This window comes from Patiria miniata, unplaced genomic scaffold (genome assembly GCF_015706575.1).
Source record: "Patiria miniata isolate m_02_andy unplaced genomic scaffold, ASM1570657v1 HiC_scaffold_9, whole genome shotgun sequence".
NCBI lineage: Eukaryota > Metazoa > Echinodermata > Asteroidea > Valvatida > Asterinidae > Patiria > Patiria miniata.
The window spans coordinates 15146547-15164530 of record NW_024037076.1 but is presented as its reverse complement, the minus strand read 5'-3'; the positions used below and the strand labels follow the sequence as shown (position 1 = coordinate 15164530).

Genomic DNA, 17984 nt, shown 5'->3' with positions numbered 1-17984 from the left:
TATATTTAACCACTCTCTTTGCTCAAACAAAGGGTAGTTGGGCATCGTAAATTAAAATGGGTAGCCAGGACCAAGCTTCCTTGTGGCGTTTAACCATTGTCCGAGTACAGCGTAAGTAATTATGGCACCATAAGGATGTGACGTTTACACATTTTTAAACGTTTAAACGAAAACAATTCTAAATTCGTTTACAAATTTTCCACAAACGTATAAACGAATCCCGAATTATAAAAAAGGGACCTACGTTCACTGTTCACACGGTCTTCCTTTGATTTAAACCTACATAGCACAAATATTTAATGATGTTTTCAAACCTATTTCATATACAAAACCTTTGAAGCACTTCAATACTTGATTATATTCGGGGGACACGTACATGTAGTTAAGTTTTATGCTTTCAATGGCTGCCATTGTTGATTTAGCAAGTCAATCACACCGGTCTGCAGACATAATGAGCATGCATCAGCCTTTGTGAATGGCTAAACGTTTAAATGTTTAAAATGTTCTTAAAATATTTGGTAAACGTTTACAAAATGTAAGGCAAAGTCACATCCTTATGCCACAAATCAACTACTAGTCGACTAACGGTCCTCACACAGAGGTATCTTCCAAGCCTTTTAATGTAACCATGCAATCTTACGTTTGGAGAATCGAAACAGTTCTTACAGTTCCAAATTATCCAGATTAGGGAATTATCAGAACAGGAAGGAGTGAATTGTATGCACCTTTACGTCTACAGCGGAGGGGTTGGCCACTCCAGGTGCGGTCAATCAAGCACCTGATCTCCACACTGCCTTCCTCTACTTCAAATCGATCTTTACAGCCCAGCGTCACCACAGATGTGTAGACGATTCTCTTGGTTGTCATGGATACGACAACAGCTCCCTGATTCAGTTCCACCTCCGGGCAGTACCCAGAGACATCTGTAAATAATATAAATTGGTGAGTATTATCCGCACGAACGAAACATTCACACGTTACTCCATGGCTAGTTCACAGAACATTGTACCACACTACAAGAACCATTGTACCAGACTACAGGGAGATATCTCTCTCTCTCTCTGAGGAAAATTTTTTTCAACCTGACGCCACTTCAGCGATTGTGAACAAAGTCTATGGAGTTTAAGTATTTCCTAACAAAATTGGAAATGTTTCTCAGTCCCAGATTCATGTCTTGTCATCATTTTTGCAATGACCATGATGACTGACCTTCATTGAGATGATACATGTGTATGAAGAAAAAAGTGGCGTCAGCTTGCAACATTTTTTCTCTCTCTATTGATGGGCTTTGGGGAGAATTAGTTGAAGGCATGATCCTTGGCACAATATTATACCACTGCAAGTTGGAATAAAATGTATTTGGTATATAACTTTGCATGGTCAGAACAAAGAGGTTGGCTACATGTACGGTACATGTACCTGTACAGAACATTATAGGAATGGTGCAGAGGATGTAAGTACATGTATGTGGTTAAGAAAAAGTTGCTTGTTAAATCACCATTTTGTGTTGATTTTGATCTACAAACCTACGGGTGTGCATTGACGAGTGGAACGGGAATCAGGTACATGATTGAAAAAAAACATCGTTACCCGGGTACCCGTTAACGAAACCCTGCCCCAAAATTTAGATACATGTACATGTGTAATCATTGAACACCAACCGGTCTCCATATAAATATGGCTTCAAATGGCTTTCTTCTTTGGTTCTCTGTACGCTATCCAGTCTACGTGATTTCACCTCTGTGTTTTGGCAGTAAATGAAATACTTTTGTACATGTAGGCCTACCTGTGACAAAACTTCAAGAGTTGATGCTCAAATCTAAAAGTTAGATACAGTATAAGCTGTTTTTGTTTTCCTTAATGGTAGGCAGAGGTGTTTCACTGACTGTTTTCTGACGGGTATGACAATGTACACAAACAGCAGTTCTAATGCTTGTTCAGGATGTTTAAATCATTTTGACATTGCAAACTATACCACAGTTCATGCAATAATGAAATTATACAATGTACATTTGTATGTTTATGCAGCTGTGCAACAAACAGGGCGACCAGAGGCAATGGCAACATTCTGCTAGATACACTTCAAAAATCTGATAGTCTTAACAAAATTCTGCTAAATCAGTGTTTATACATTTTCTCACATGAAGATGTTAAAAAATTTCCTTAAACAAAAAAAAACAAAAAAAATTCCTTTACAAAAATTAAATTAAAAAAATTATCAAAATTTACATGTGTCTAATCTGGCTTGCAATGGTTTAAAGTACTTTACTGTGTACTAATACACGTCAAGGAACCTCAAATTAAAGCCTTTTCCAAATTAATCAGCTATATTTTTCAAATCTGCCATATTCTGTCAAATCACGAATTTTACAGAATTCGGCTGGAAATCTGCTAAAAAAATTCATTCTGCTAAATTTTCTGTCAAACTTTTCGAAAAATTTTGTCACATTTAGCTGAAATTCGGCAAAACATGTATTAGTTGAAATTGTGAATTCAGCTGCAGTTGTATACTTACAGACAGGTCGACAGCTCATGCCACAATCACCATCACAAAGGCAACTCTCCTGTCGTTTATTTTCACAATCTAACCGCACGTTGCATGCTTGGTAGCATGTCCTATTCACAGAGGCCAGACGAGGACATACTTCATCTGTATAATATCACAAAACCCAAAATAAGTCCAAAGAAACAGTTCAGCTCACGGGGAAAAGCTCTCGTCATGAATCTTGCCTATGTGAGATGCTTCACAGAAATCCCCGTTATGGAAGTTATTCAAGGCAAATCATTACCCCTGCTCATCAGGCCTAGAAAAAAATTGCTCATACATGTATCATCTCTGCTCCCTGGGCAGATTCTCTTATCAAATTGCCAAAAAACATTGAATGGACGCCATTGCTGATGTAGCACAAGCTTTTGGGAAGTAGCTAGAAATAGATAATGTTGATTGATTTTTATCACACTGGCAAAACTGACTTGGAGAGAAGTGCATGTAATTAAAACATGCAGGGACGTGCAACATGCATTAACCTAAACTGCAGTAAGTTATTTGAAGTGCATCACTTAATGACGGAGCAAACATCAGTCACAACTTATATTCCAGAAGCAAAGATCATTGGCTGTGCATTATGACTGCAGAGAGCCAATTATTAGAGAGGTCAACTGATGCGTTTACCTAAGGGGGGAACGAACCCATGTTCACAGGAATGGAGTGTTTATCTCTCTCTCAAGCGATTGGGCCAGACTCGAGTCCATGAAATGCTGCTGTGGAGGGATCGCCACACCTCCTACACAGCGAGTCTGTTACCTTCCCAGCATTGGATAATGTCAGTAATATTTGTTGGTAACACATGCGTATTCCTAAACAGACCTGTACATGTACGGTAATGCATACTGCAACATCCATGTGGATTGGCCTTTTATAGAATCCATGTAGGGGGACCTTTTTAAGAGTACTCTTCTCAATTGATTATGACGGTAGATTATGTGACCTTCTTCATCATGTTTATGTACGATAAGCCAGCAAAAGTACAATGTACATGTGTTACCAACAAATATTTCTGAGCCATTCACATACATGCGCACAGGTCCTAGGCATGCACATTTAACGTAATTATCTACGATTCTTGAACACATTGCCAATGGCGCTTGAACCGCACATTCAGAATAAATTGGGTATTTTTATTACTGATGGAGGTCTCACGAGTAGTAACAAAGGGCCAACTTTTCCCGCGGTCCATTACCTTGAGGTAAACACTGCGGTGTTTCTCCGATGCTCCATTCTCCGTCGCCCTGGCATGTCTGTTCAGTTCCCTCAGATGACAAGAGATAGCCTGTGTCACAGTCATATGAAGCTCTGGAACCAAAGGCTTGATTTCCAGTAGAGTACTCAACGGACCCATTCAGAGGGGGTGGTAGCTCCTTGCAATATGACGTCTCTGCGGGAAACAGATTGTTTTGAACACTATTTTTTTTTCTGGATGTGAACCCAAACATGAAATAGGGTATAATTCTGAAAGACGTGTTTTGTAAAATCATGTGCAAACACTTCAAGCTCTGAGCCTCACATCATTGCTCTACTAACCACAGTCTGCGCTAACCCAAGAATACTACAGAAAAAAGTGCTTTTCAGATATCAAAAAAATACTTTGTAGTTTACAGTACACATTCTTTAAACACAAAATCGCTCACTGGTACTCTGAATCTCTGATGTGTTCAAACAATTGTAGAAATCGTCAGTATTTAAAGCTATAGTCCATCATTTGCAGCCATCCGAAAAGTAACTGGCATAATTATTGTTGAAAAACAAACTTGGTTGAAAGATAGTAAGGGAACTAAACTCCCTGTGAAATTATTCTTTCTGGGAAGCTGTCATTTTGAAGTAATCAACGAAGGAAGGCATTTCCAACGGTGATTCTTAAGAAGCACCGTAGGAAAATTTAAATTAGTAGTTCGTTTTGTTATTCAGCGCAGCGCGCACAAGTATTGGAACGACGCACACGCACGCGCGGTTGTTATAATTCGTCGGATCAGTGCGCGACGCCGTGTATAGCTGCAATTCAAAACAATTCAAAACATGATTCAGTAACTTTTGATTTGAAATTGAGATCTTAGAATGCTGTTTTTCTCGGAATGTACAGCTGAAGCTTAGCTGAAACTTCATCAGGTTAGTTGCTCAGTATCCTTTATTAGATTTTGAACACTTTTGTTGCTTCAAACGAACAAAATGCACTAATTACAAATGATGGACTATAGCTTTAAATTAATATTATGCAACCATCGCTGGAAAATGATACAAAATTCCATTTAATTCTAGAAAATGACAGAGATTTCACAGGCTGCTTGAGACCAGGGTTTGACCAACCTCGTCCCCAGTGCTTACTTTATTTCCAACCGCGTTTCCAATAGTAAACCCTGGATAGGAAACTTTCTTCCTGAATCCTGATTGGATACCGCAATTGGCTAGTAATGGATTTTTATCGTGTACTTGGTGCTATTATTCACAACGTGCAGTACGTGTTTTCGCGATCATTCGTCCACGCCTTCTCGAAAATACTAATTTCCTTTCCAATTTGCTCATATTAATATGAAATATGATACTGCATGTTGTCTCGATAAGATCGTAACAGTTTGATTTCAAAAATCGTATTTTCGTAACTCACGCCGTGCTCGCGCTGCGACGAATAGACTCTGTTTTTACCCCAGACACCGCATACAAAAACAAACGCTAATGTGTAACGCATATCCAGGCACCAGACTGTTCCTCATTTGCATACGTGTGCAAAAATCTTACACATATGCAAATGATCCAATACCAGGGTGAGAGAGCAGGTAGTGGTGGGCGCGTACTGCTCGACACCCTGGGGACGAGGTTTGGGTTTGACCTTTTTTCCCACTAGCTAGCCGGGCTACTGAAACAGACTCTTAACTAGCCATGCCCGCATGTTTTTCTTTTATAGAGTGTCTCATGAACAACAACACGTGCAGGGTTCCAAATTAGCGGTAGCCCACTAGCCAAATGCTAGTCAAAACAGCGGCAGGCTAGTTAAACTATTCCTTAAGTAGCCCGGCTGGCGAGTCAAAAACTTATTGGGATACGGCAAAGATGAAAGAACAGGAAGAAATAAATCATTTAATTCAGAAAGAAAACCTCATCAATTTGTGTCTAATTTTACCAACTGGTTTAAAAGGTTAAATTATTAGATATGTTTATTAAAAACACTGACAAAATTGCCTCGGATTGAGCCTGAAAATTTTGTACTTGAGCTAAAAAAAAAAAAAGTGGGCTAGTGAAAATGCCCTTGGGCTAGTTAAGAGTCTGTTTCTGCACCCCGGCTGGCAAGTGGACAAAAAAAGTTTAAAAAAAGGTTGAACCCTGTGGGTATGTGTACATGTATATGTGCATAAATGTGTCAAGTGTATCCTGAGGCAATCTTGTCAGTGTTTTAATAAACACTTCTAATAATTTAACCCTAAACATTTAATAAAATTATACAAAAAGTGATACAGGTTTGCTTTCTGAATTTAATATTTATTTCTTCCTGTCCTTTCATCTTTGCCGTAGCCAAACAATTTTTGACTCGACAGCCGGGCTACTTTAGGAATAGTTTGACTAGCCCGTCGCTGTCTTGACTAGCATTTGGCTAGCGGGCTACCGCTAAAGTCGAACCCTGCTCAAGTGAGACTATTATTTACTTACAGTCATGTTGTATTTTATAACAATTTGGTAGTTTCAAGTTTAACATGTTTAAATGTTTGCAAATGTTGTACATTACCTTTTTCATAGAACTTGACAAGAGTTTTCTGACCTTCTTTATAGCCCCAAGCCTACATAAAAGTATTTTTGGCCACAACTGGATTTGGATTCTGCGTCCCTAATGCAACCATTCCATGGCAAGCATGGTAAAGCCACCACAGAAGTAGAGGGCATTATCAACGAGATAAATCAAACCTACATTTGTAATCTTACAAAACCTTGGCACCATACCACAAAACTTCTGAGCGTTCCACAATCATGCGCATTCCTTGTACATGTGTACATGTATATTTTTAGAGCGTCTATTACTCGGTCCAAGTGCCAGAGTTCCCAAGCCTAGATCTGATTTTTCCGGTGATTGGCGTCCTCCACCACAGCTTGGCCGACACTGTCTTGCCAAAGACCGGCTACTTTAACCCTAACCCTCCAGGGTATTTTGGCTAGAAACCCTGCCAAACGCAGCAACATGCAACAGTTGTGTAAGTGACAAGCCTGCCCAGTGTAGCATGATCCATCGGGTCAAAAGTCTCTAGGCCAAACTGCCTCAGAGTCAGTGGTCACCGAGTGCAGCAGGATACAACTGTGGCATTGTTCAATGGGACTACATGTACATTTGTAGCTCTCATTGTTTTAGGAGCGGCAGTTTATGCACTGGTGTTGGTAGCTGAATGCATCAAAGTGCACTGGTCAGACGTTTACTCCTAATGCACTGTACATGTGTTGCACCTAACAGGGTTAGGGTTAAGGAAATAAACTCCTCATCCAATCTTGGACAAAGATTAAGATTACAGCAATGAACTTACTTCTTGTGCTGATGCAACGGTAGCCACATGCTCCATCGCACAGGCATTCCCTACTCCCTTTGCAGATATCGTATTCGATGCTGCACAGTCTGTTGGTGGTGCAGTTCCGACCAGTCGCTGTGGCAACATCTTCATCATACAAACAGGCTGGGAGAAATGAAGGATAAAATTATGCTTTAGTAAATGAATTTGTCTTATCTTGGGTTTGTCTAGCCCGACTGCATCTGGCCGTACAGTACTATCGCAAGCTCTGTAGTACGGCGAGACCGCCAATGCTCCCCTAAACGCTAAACTCTGATGTAGCGATTTTGCTACCGATTTTGATGAGATTATCTTTTCATCCAGGACAGAAATTTCCAAAGTTAAGGTTCCTAGTCGTAGAGGAACTCATACCTTTTCGAAAAAACGTTCTTTTATTCCAAAATCTTCATCCATCTGGCCAAAAGCTGACATTCAGTCATCATCGCCCACGAAAATTGTCCCGAAAATTTTCCTCCATGCGATTTCAAAATGGCGGCCGCATTGTAATGTATGCATTATGCGGGTGTGTTGGGCAAGATTATAAATATGCATTATTCAGTTCATAAACTCGTATTTGTATGGCCAGCTGCGCCGCGTGCCCGACAAACGTCAAAAACTTCAATGCATATTCATAATCTTGCCCAAGCACGCCCGCATAATGCATACATTACAACGCGGCCGCCATTTTGAAATTGCATGGAGGACATTTTCGGAACGATATTTGTGAAAGACTGAGAGTCTTCTTTTGGCCAGATGGATGAAAATATTGGGACCAAAGAACGTTTTATCGAAAAGGTATGAGTTCCTCTACGACTAGGAACCTTAACTTTGGAATTTTTTGTCCTGGATGAGAAGATACTCTCGATCAAAATCGGTAGCAAAATCGCTACATCAGAGTTCAGCGTTTAGGGGAGCTTTGGAGGTCTGGCCGTACTACAGAGCTTGCGATAGTACTGTACGGCCAGATGCAGTCGGGCTAGGGTTTGTCATAACCTCCAGTGCAGGATCACATGACAACGGTACGCATCACGTGACAACGATATCCCCGCACTTGATCTCGAACACGAGATCAATTTCCATTTTCATTCACATCACCTCATGCTGGGCACAACCACAGCGACGTCACTAGCACTGTCTTGCCATTCACACAATTTGGAAGTTTAACATGTCATAACGTCAGTCAACCATCTGGTTCCCTGACCAGACAATATTCAACTGTTCAACATAAGGATCGTAATCTTTGGCTCATGGAACCAGACTATGAGAAGAGTTCTGTATCTGGCCACCATTTACTCGCCGCCAAACAACAACTTTCACCTCACCTTGTGTTTTCTTTGGAGACAATTCCAAAAAATTGAGTATTGAAAAATGTGCTAGATCATGCGCTCGAGTCGAGTGCGTGATCTAGCAGAGTTTTGGATCTTGGATTTTTTTATTTTCATCTGGTAACCCTGACTGACACTTGCGCATGCGCACAGGTATGCCACCACCAAAAACACAGCCGTGACCAGTGACAGCAAAACTGGACGCTTTTTCTTAAGAAGCCAACGAAAACATCAACATTTTCATATGTTAGTCTATGTTGTTCTGTTTCAAGTCGATTGTTACGTAAATTGACCTCCAGCGGTACATGTAAATGTCAAATTTCTGATGAGGAGTTAGGCCAACTCAAGCTAGTAAATTGAGATGATAGGCCTATATGAAGAAAAAAGTGGTGTCACATAAAACTCAGGTTACAACATTCTTTCCGAACAATTTGATTAAAAACCTAAAACTTAAGGACTCTAAAAATAAGTATCAAGTCTTCGGACGTTGTTTTTGTGAGCTGCCACAGGGAGCGGCCATCTTGCTTAATAACATATTGGAAGGACGTCATGAAAGTGCCTTGCATGTACATGTGGCCTTTCTCCTTTGACTTATAACCTTATCCCTATCAATCATGCAGATTATGAAACCCACTATCCATTGATACGTTATTTGGTGCATATGGGTGGAGCCATACCGTTGATAGATTCAGTTGAACTTGAACTTGCACCAAAAAACAGGTACATTTTCTTCTCAAGTTGTTGTCAGGAAAATGATGGATTTTAGCCATAAAGGAGTTTAATACACCATCTCAAACCATGGTCGCATTGCGCGGTGTGGGCCTAGACATGGCTCGGACATGTCGGACAATTGTCATGATCGTGCGTTGTTAAGGAAAACAAATCATAACTTTTTTGTAATGAGAGTTAAAATACTGAGTGGGGGGTCCACTTGAGAACGAAGCAACACAAAATGAATGGGAGTTGCTAAAAAAATTCCAAGTCCAAACAAACTACCCTGTTGCCGGCTACGCAGATACAGAGTGGCAGTGCAGTGGAGCATAACGTGTACTGTGTAGGTCTACTAGTACTACTAGTATAGCGCTGAGAAGGTTTATTGAGGGCAGTCAACCGTGACTCCGTAGCCGGCTACGAGGTGCATAGATTGAGTGGCGGGGTATTCCGCAATTGTGCAGATTTTGTTCCCTTATACCATGTAGGAACCGGACACTACACGATCGCCCTAGATTCATACATCAATAGTTTCATCATTTTTGCAATGACTGACCTTCATAATGAAGGTCAGTCAATCAATTATATAGGCGCACGCGCCTGCATGCGGTCGACCGTATTGTGGCCGATCGCGCCGTCTTGATACGTGGTTGCATGATACACATCATTTCACTAAAAACAAAAAATAGATATTGGCCTACTTTTTGGGTAAGGGAGACGGGGGTTAGTTGGAACGATTTTCACAAAAACCTATCCATAACACAAACAGGTTTTCTTCAAGAAACAACAACTATATGCCAATTTATTCATACACATGTGTGTTGCAAATGTAGCATATAAACTTCTCAGAATTGTTGATGGTTATTTAAAAAATCCATCTTGATCACAACTATGACATGCGTTCCAACTAACCCCTCCTATGGGGTTAGTTGGAACATGGTATGGGGTAAGTTGGAACTTGGTATGCTGTTAATCTGAAAGTATACTACAATTACTTAAAAACTGCATTTATATTTGAGTTTCAAATAAAATAATTGTTCCAAGCACTGGTGATGCTCCTAACATTTTTTTTAATTAACAAACTGGCAAGAAATGGCACAAACAGCACCAAGACAAAAAAACACAGGAAAATTGCGAGGCAAGAGTCAGCTACAAGCCTGATCATAAAAAGAAAACATCAAAATGGGAAATTTAACTCCCAAAAATAACATGAAAAGCTTGCATAAAATTGAGGTAAGGTCAACGTGACCTGTCTATGTGCTTTCAAAATTGTTTGCTAAGTCAGAATATTTCCTCAATTATCATCATTATGTTCCAACTAGCCCCCATCAAAATGTTCCAACTAGCCCCAGTGGCCCATGTGACATTTGTTTGCTCACTCTACAAAACAGGGGCTCCAATAACATATCTTTTTAACCTTATTTTGTAGCTTAGTACTCGAGCATATAATACCCCCAAACTAGTCACTGTTATCTATAAACATCATTAAGAAAGTACACATTTTTTGAATGGTGAAAAAATTACTCAAAAGGTGAAAAAACAAACTTATCTTTCCCACTTGAGCACTATTGTTGCAGTGTGGCTGCAGGCAATATGGTGGATGGCTGTTGCTAAGGGACATCTCTTGAGGGCAACATTTTATAAAATTTAATTAAGATGATCAAGAAAAATTCATTGTTTCAACTAACCCCGTGTTCCAACTAACCCCCATCTCCACATTACGATTAGGTCTATTCCGACAGAAATATATTTTAAGGCATATTCATTCCAACAAACAACTTGGTACCGAAATCTGCATCTCGGCGAAACAGATCGTAAAATGAAAACGCGATATACGGCGCACGTCGTATTTCATGCTCCGTAATTTTGATTACGCCCTCTGTTGTTAAGTGAAAGTCGACCGAAGTTGTCTTTCACGTTTCGGGGTTGGATGGCGACACTGATTGGAAATTTGTAGCGATGTTTTTATTAGTTTTCTGGGCCGTTCAATAATGTTTATGTTTTGTATCTAGGCCTAGTCAGTACGGCAATAATTAACACTCTCTTTGATTTCTTTCCAATTAGGCCCTACTTCTCGGAAAAGCTTTTGATTTCTGCATAACTGCATCGAGAAGAAAGGCGATGTGACGATGGATCATCGACGGTGATTTGACGTGGGTCCGTGTTGTGTGAAAAAAGATACGAGCCGAGAAAGTTGGTTGCGCGAATATTGGGCAGCGCGAATTTGGGGCACCGGACGATAACAATAATATGATGGCGTTAGCTTGAGTAACTCCAGCTGACATGCTCCATATTCATTCGCATGTAACGCTGGAGGCATAACCTGTTCGTTAGAATGTGGTAGCAAGAGACCCTAAAAAAATGGCCTACCTCGGTAACGGAATCGCACTCGGGATACGGGGACCATCGAATGTACGCTGGGCATGAAGAAGAAATCGCGTCGTTCAAACATTAAACACGATCGGAAATTTAACGTGTTCAAGATCGCGAGGGGAGCTCTCCGAAATGAATGGAAAATTTCATTTTTTTCCGGATCGTAAGTAAACTTCAGTACAACCATCTTAATCATCGATGTCTACTTGTACCTCAGGTGGCATACATGTAATCTAGTCGACTGTATCTAGTAATTTGGAGGCCGTTTTGAAGGTGAAATCTGATGTTTTTTGTTGGAAACTGTTGGTTTTTGGGACGGTGTTGTCCAGCTCGCGGTATTAGCTTTGACCTTACTATCGCCAGACCATGTCCAAATGTTAAAAAAGGCGATAAGTTGGGTCCAAGTTACTCGGGCTAGTCAAGCTATGACTGAGTATGATGGCGTTAAGCCCGCAAAATTGCCTGCAGCACAAAACACTAATAAAGTACAAAAACGTCCATCAAAATGCAGCCATTTCACACAGAACCGCTGCACAGTTTGCCCCTATACTCCGTACTTTATCTCTTGACATACTCACGTATCTTGTGCGGAACTAACATTAAACATAGGTGGATTCTGTCGGTTTTTAGGCCAAAATGATGAAAAATATGCCCTTTCTGCATTGAGCCAACCTGACACTTGAAACGTGCACGCATTATGATCGAGCGATGATTTTCGGTTCGCTCGGAGCGCACCGCGGGGGGTATGGTACATGCACTTGTACGCATGCACATCATTTCGCTTGTACCTTACCCCCCGCGGCGCGCTCCGAACGAACCGAAAATCATCGCTCGATCATATGCGTGCACGTTTCAAGTGTTCGGTTGGCTCAGTGCGGAAAGAGCATATTTTTCATCATTTTGGCCTAAAAACCGACAGAATCCACCTATGTTAGTTCCGCACAAGATACGTGAGTATGTCAAGAGATAAAGTACGGAGTATAGGGGCAAACTGTGCAGCGGTTCTGTGTGAAATGGCTGCATTTTGATGGACGTTTTTGTACTTTATTAGTGTTTTGTGCTGCAGGCAATTTTGCGGGCTTCTTGATCTATGGAGTATGACTATGATGGCGTCAGGTTGCAACATTTTTCCCCGCAATTCATTTCTTTCTTACCATTTTATCATCCACTCACCATCACAGTACAGCTCGTTGTCTACATACCGCAAAGAATTTTCTCCCGGCCGTTTAGCCTACAACATTGCAAGTTATTGAATTCATGTAGGCCCTATGCCATGTCATGTCATGATGAATGTTCGTACTTGAGCGCCACCACTACTGGATGGACCAGCCCAATAATTTGTGCGTCGAATAACACACCATGTAGTCTGGGTACCACACTTGTATAACTATAGAGGGCGGTACACACACCTCTTTGACAGGGTGACCGTAAGGATATGCCCAAATTCTGCTAAATGCACTTCAAAAATCTGTCAGATTTAACAAAAATCTGCCAATTTCCCCAGAATTACTCGAAATACATTATAAACACTTCAAATCACATGCCGATTTGTAGCATTGTCTTAATTAAGGTTCAAATTACATTATAAACAATCTATAGTCACATAAGTATTTAATGAAATCACAAATTTCAGACAAATTGCGGTTGCTTCACGCCGGACGAATTCGGTTCCCAGTTAACCTCAGCACCTAGACAGCCAACCTGTCCCATAATGCAAGGGTTTGTTTGAAAAGATCGAAGCTTTTTAAAAACGAATGTTCCATTTTTCAAATTTGCTATGTTTTTCTGTCAACTAACCATTTGTGCAGAATTCTGCCAGAAATCTGCCAATTTTTACCAAACAATCTGTCAAAGTTAGCCGAAAATCGGCTAAAACGGTCACCCTGCTCTTTGATGTCGGGGTGGTACGCAACGGTGTCTTCTGCAGGTGTATTTTTTTTTTTTTTTGGCAGCCAGTAAACATCATATTTTAACCAACACATCACCGCACACCAAATACTTATGACGCTGAGCTGCGTGACGTGGATGGTTCTCGGTAGTGTTTTCCAAACCCGCACAGATTTTGCCATCCATAGTTCATTCCATGGAGAAATTTCTTCCTCCATGATGTTCATTCCAAGGCCTCTAGTGCACGGCAGCCGTAGCTCGACGAAAGAAATGCCGCTTCCATGGACTGAGTGATCAATGGCGTTACGTCCTGTATTTTCTTATGAATAAACATCTACAGCTGAATAATCATGATCATTGACGACGTGTGCAGCAGATAAAAACACCGCGGCCTCTGCTGGCCTTGGGCCCCACGCGTGGGGCCTACGTACGTGCTGGGAAGGAGATTCTGCACCCCCCCCCCCCCCCCGGACAGTTAAATTTGTACGGGGAATTCAAAAATGATTTTGAGTGCAGATTTGAGTGCCTCGTATCTATCTACAGGAAATTAAGCCACTTTAAGTGTCCACCGGCACATTAATTGGACCCTAGTACGCCCCTGGATCTAAAGCTTGCGCAGCTAACGGACTCCTCCGTCCGCTCATTAATGACCGCTTCAATCGTGTCCACCGCGGACCCCAGGTTATTACGGAAAATGCTACCGATAACAGTTGCGGACCACATATTTTGGGTGGCCGAGATGTTGCATGAACCATGGAGGATGCATGAACTCAAATTTTTTTTTTTGGGGGGGGGGGGGGAATCAAGGGCCATGCAGGGCAAACGTGTGGAAGCCCCCCCCCCCCCCCATTTTCTTTGGTTTGGGCCTGTGTATTATTTCAGTCTTCACCACGCAGATTCCTTATGCAATAAGCGGACACGACGTGCGTAAACTTCAGATGGCAGGGGCACGTGTGGTACGTGTCCGAGTATGAAGACTGGAATGATTGCCAAATAGCTATCCTCACTTGCACGCCCGAAAGGTCAGAAAAAATATCATAATCGCATAATGCCCTGCCTAGGCCTAGTCAAGCATCACCCATTGTCCAACGGAGCCCTGTCTCTTATCCAACCTATGATTATCGAAGCATTATACATTATGATATATCATGTCTGATCAGTATGAGCGTACGTGCCACCCCGTGCGTCAGCCAATCGGAGTCGACTTCTGAAACTGTGACGACGTGTTTCGATCAAATGCGGACAAAGCTGTTGCATGATTGGTCAATTTGGATGCAAAGTTTTTGTAATACGGCAAAGGATTATGTGGCAAAAGTAATTTTGTGGCATCGCCGAATCTGCCCGAATATTATATAGACGCTAAGCTAATTGTCTGCAAGCGGATATTCAATAGACCTTTAGCCTTATAGGCTAGGCCTGCACTTCGACCAACAGAAATGTGTCATTTTGCAGGCCTATAACGTAAAGAATGCGCCGTTGAGAAATAATGCACTGAGGTCAGTTGTTTTATCTCGATCTGTACATGTACATGTACATACAGGAAGTGTACACACGGCAAGTTTCACCCCACAACGCAACTGCTTTGTAACGGACAGACGAGCTGGTTCACTTCGCCGCGAATTATTTTTTCCCCAAACAGTAAAGACGGACAACAAGGAACAAGTTCGATCTGTGAATTGTGCGTGTGTTCGTCAAACACTGATAGTGAGTGTAGTGATTGTCATGCAAAGCATAGCAGAGTGAAGCTCGATCTGCCGATTTTCACGCTCGTCAATCGTGTCACAAACGTATATACCCTTCTGTGCGTGATGCATGGTGTCACGTTTTAACAATTTGACAGGGGACAAAATTACATCCTGTTTTTTTAGTTTAACTGGATGCACACTTAATTTCAATGGCTGGAAACGTCCCAAACCAGGCTCCTCTTCCCTCTATCCCCCCCCCCCCCCCCCCCCAACAAAAGTTGACAAGAAAACAACATCACACCAAAAAATAACTAACGCAGTTGAAGAACCTGGACACACCACGCGGCAAACAGGCACCGATCGTGCCTCTCACTTTTTTGGCGGAGGGTGCTTTTAATTTGAAATCAAGGCCAGTGAGGTCACAAACAAAGGAATGACGTAATACTAATCTGGATTGTTTTTCTTATTTAAAAATGACCCAAAATTTATGGTTAGATCGTAAGTTTAAAATTTAAAAGGATTTTTTTTTTTTAGTCATCGATTATTAGTATTTGGGGAGGGGGTTGGAATCTTCAGAGAGGGTACTAGAATACGGATCACAACCAACTCGCTGATGGACGGTACACATAGGCCTGAGCTGAAAGTTGTCCCCATGCACAGACTTTACAAATTCATGTTATGGCAGGCCCTAACTTAACTGCGGCTGGACTTTTCTGATAAAACGTTAATATACGCTAATGATGTGTCACCATTAGCAGATATTGCTTTTGGTAAGAGAACGTATGAAACACTATGGCCCGGTCAATAGCAACATTCAACATTTCGATATTAAGATGTCTTTACTCGAGACATATCAAAATAAAGTGCATGAGTTTCTGATAAAAACCCATTTCCCTAATACGTTGTATAGTCCTGAACGATCACACCGGTTAATCCGTGCATGATCCGTGGCACAGCTGAGGGTCTGCGAGTTTGGATTTGTGCCCACGAATTAACTACTCTTTTATCATATTCAACATACATGCAGCTTCTTAAGCTAGTGCTTGAAGTTGTGCGTCTTACCTTCATTCCTGGAAGCTGAGCTGATGATCGGCCATAAAACGCAAAGAAACAACAGCAATCCTAAACATAGGTTGTCCGCCATCCTCTTCAACGGGCTTGCTGTTGCGTATGTGGTCTGATCACGCCGCGTTTCAACATACATGCAGCTTCTTAAGCTACTGCTTGAAATTGTGCGTCTTACCTTCATTGCTGGAAGCTGAGCTGATGATCGGCCATAAAACGCAAAGAAACAACAGCAATCCTAAACAAAGGTTGTCCGCCATCCTCTTCAACGGGCTTGCTGTTGCGTATGTGGTCTGATCACGCCGCGTCCGACTCTTCCCCGATGTTATGTTGAGTCACTGGATACCTTCAGTTTGTTTTTGACTGGAACCGGAAATAGCTATGCTACTGCATACCAATGCGATTCTTATCACAAAATAGTGCGAGATTTCCCTAAAAGTATCATAACTAGGCCTATAATTACGCAAACACTCGAATCCGCGTCGACCCAGACGTCAAAGATTTGCTATTAGAGCAGCTGTGCTGAGAATTATTAGCGCTATAAGGAAACTTGTAATACATGCAATTGTCCAAGTTGTCTGATTTCAAGGAAAGACGTACATTCCCTTGCCGTTGAGCTATCTGTGGCCGGAACCAACTATACGTGACAACCTTCTCTGGGTGTCATGATGCAGCACAAAGTAATTTTAACATGAAGCCTGGGCGTCAGTCCTGGGGGGACAGGGGGACATGACACCCCCCCCCCCCCCCCCCCCCACACACACACACACACACGCACAGTCACACACGTTTTGAAGGATGGGGGACACAATATCAAATGTCTTTATCCCCCCCAGATTTTTGAACTTGCGTCTCATTTACAGGGGCCCTATTATGTACTACCGGTACAATGTATCTTTTGCTAAGAAGTTATTGGTTAAGGTGGTCAGAAATTGCCTCAGATCGCACCACAGAGTATTTAGAATCCAAACAATTTTCGGGGCCCTTAAGCGGGCCCCGAACCCTACGCCAATCTATAGCCCAGAAAAGCTGATTCAATTACTCCAACCTTGAAAACGATGTTCAAATTATTATCTTTTGCTTAGAAAATATTGGTTAACTTCAGAAATTGCCTCAGATCACACCACAGAGCATCTAGAATCGAAAAAAAATTCGGGGCCCTGAAGCGGGCCCGAACCACAAACCGTGAGGGCTTCGCGCTTCGCACACGCATTCTGTTCTCATTAATATGTCCCCCACTTTTAAGAAGCGATTGACGTCCTTGACATGAAGGAATTTACAGGTCTTCAGCCCTAATTCAGTTTCCAATGGTTACAATCTTAGCGAATAGCGATTGCATTTCGGAACATCTTAGAATCCCTTTCGTTAACTGCAGGGCTCCAGGGTGTTTCTGCATGTTTTTGGTTGCAATTGATTTTCTTTGGCACAACATGAAATTCCATCCAATAAATTACAACAGCGCCCTCACTTGTCAGAAAAAAGTCACGAAATTTTCGAAGTCAGGAAAAGATGATGCCACGACTCTTCACGTTAAAAATCTTCATCTCACTTATTTTTTTCCAAACTACTTTTTCAAACTATAAAATTTCAGATAGGCCTTTCTGCACCAGAAATGTGACATTCGACATGACACTTACACTAACTCCAAGTTACAGATTAAAAACAAATGAGTCTAAATAATTCTGTGGTTGTTTTTACCGGTAACTGCATGCATCTGAAAACCTGTAGGCCCCTATCCCCGGAAAATGTGGCCATTATTTTCTACAATCGTTTTAAAACCCGTCGTTCCCTTGTACGCGTAAAAACCAAAATATCCCACATCAATTACACATTGTCTGCAGGATGATCATCAGAATCAGTT

The 17984-nt window shown here is 41.6% G+C and overlaps 1 protein-coding gene across 6 annotated transcripts in view; it reads right to left on the bottom strand.

The window, feature by feature from the left end:
- The window catches only part of LOC119721063 (sushi, von Willebrand factor type A, EGF and pentraxin domain-containing protein 1-like), a 72775-nt gene extending 55961 nt beyond the window's left edge, over positions 1–16814 (bottom strand). For 5 of the 6 annotated variants that reach the window (XM_038190944.1, XM_038190948.1, XM_038190946.1 and 2 more), the window contains exons 1-5: positions 16121–16295; positions 7057–7203; positions 3741–3935; positions 2516–2650; positions 726–923 (exon numbers count right to left, since the gene is read on the bottom strand). In XM_038190944.1, coding sequence (XP_038046872.1) covers positions 726–923; positions 2516–2650; positions 3741–3935; positions 7057–7203; positions 16121–16262 — 817 coding nt within the window. In that variant the 5' untranslated portion in view covers positions 16263–16295. The other variant, XM_038190945.1, reaches the window with a different exon arrangement.
- Positions 16815–17984: the final 1170 nt, after the last annotated feature.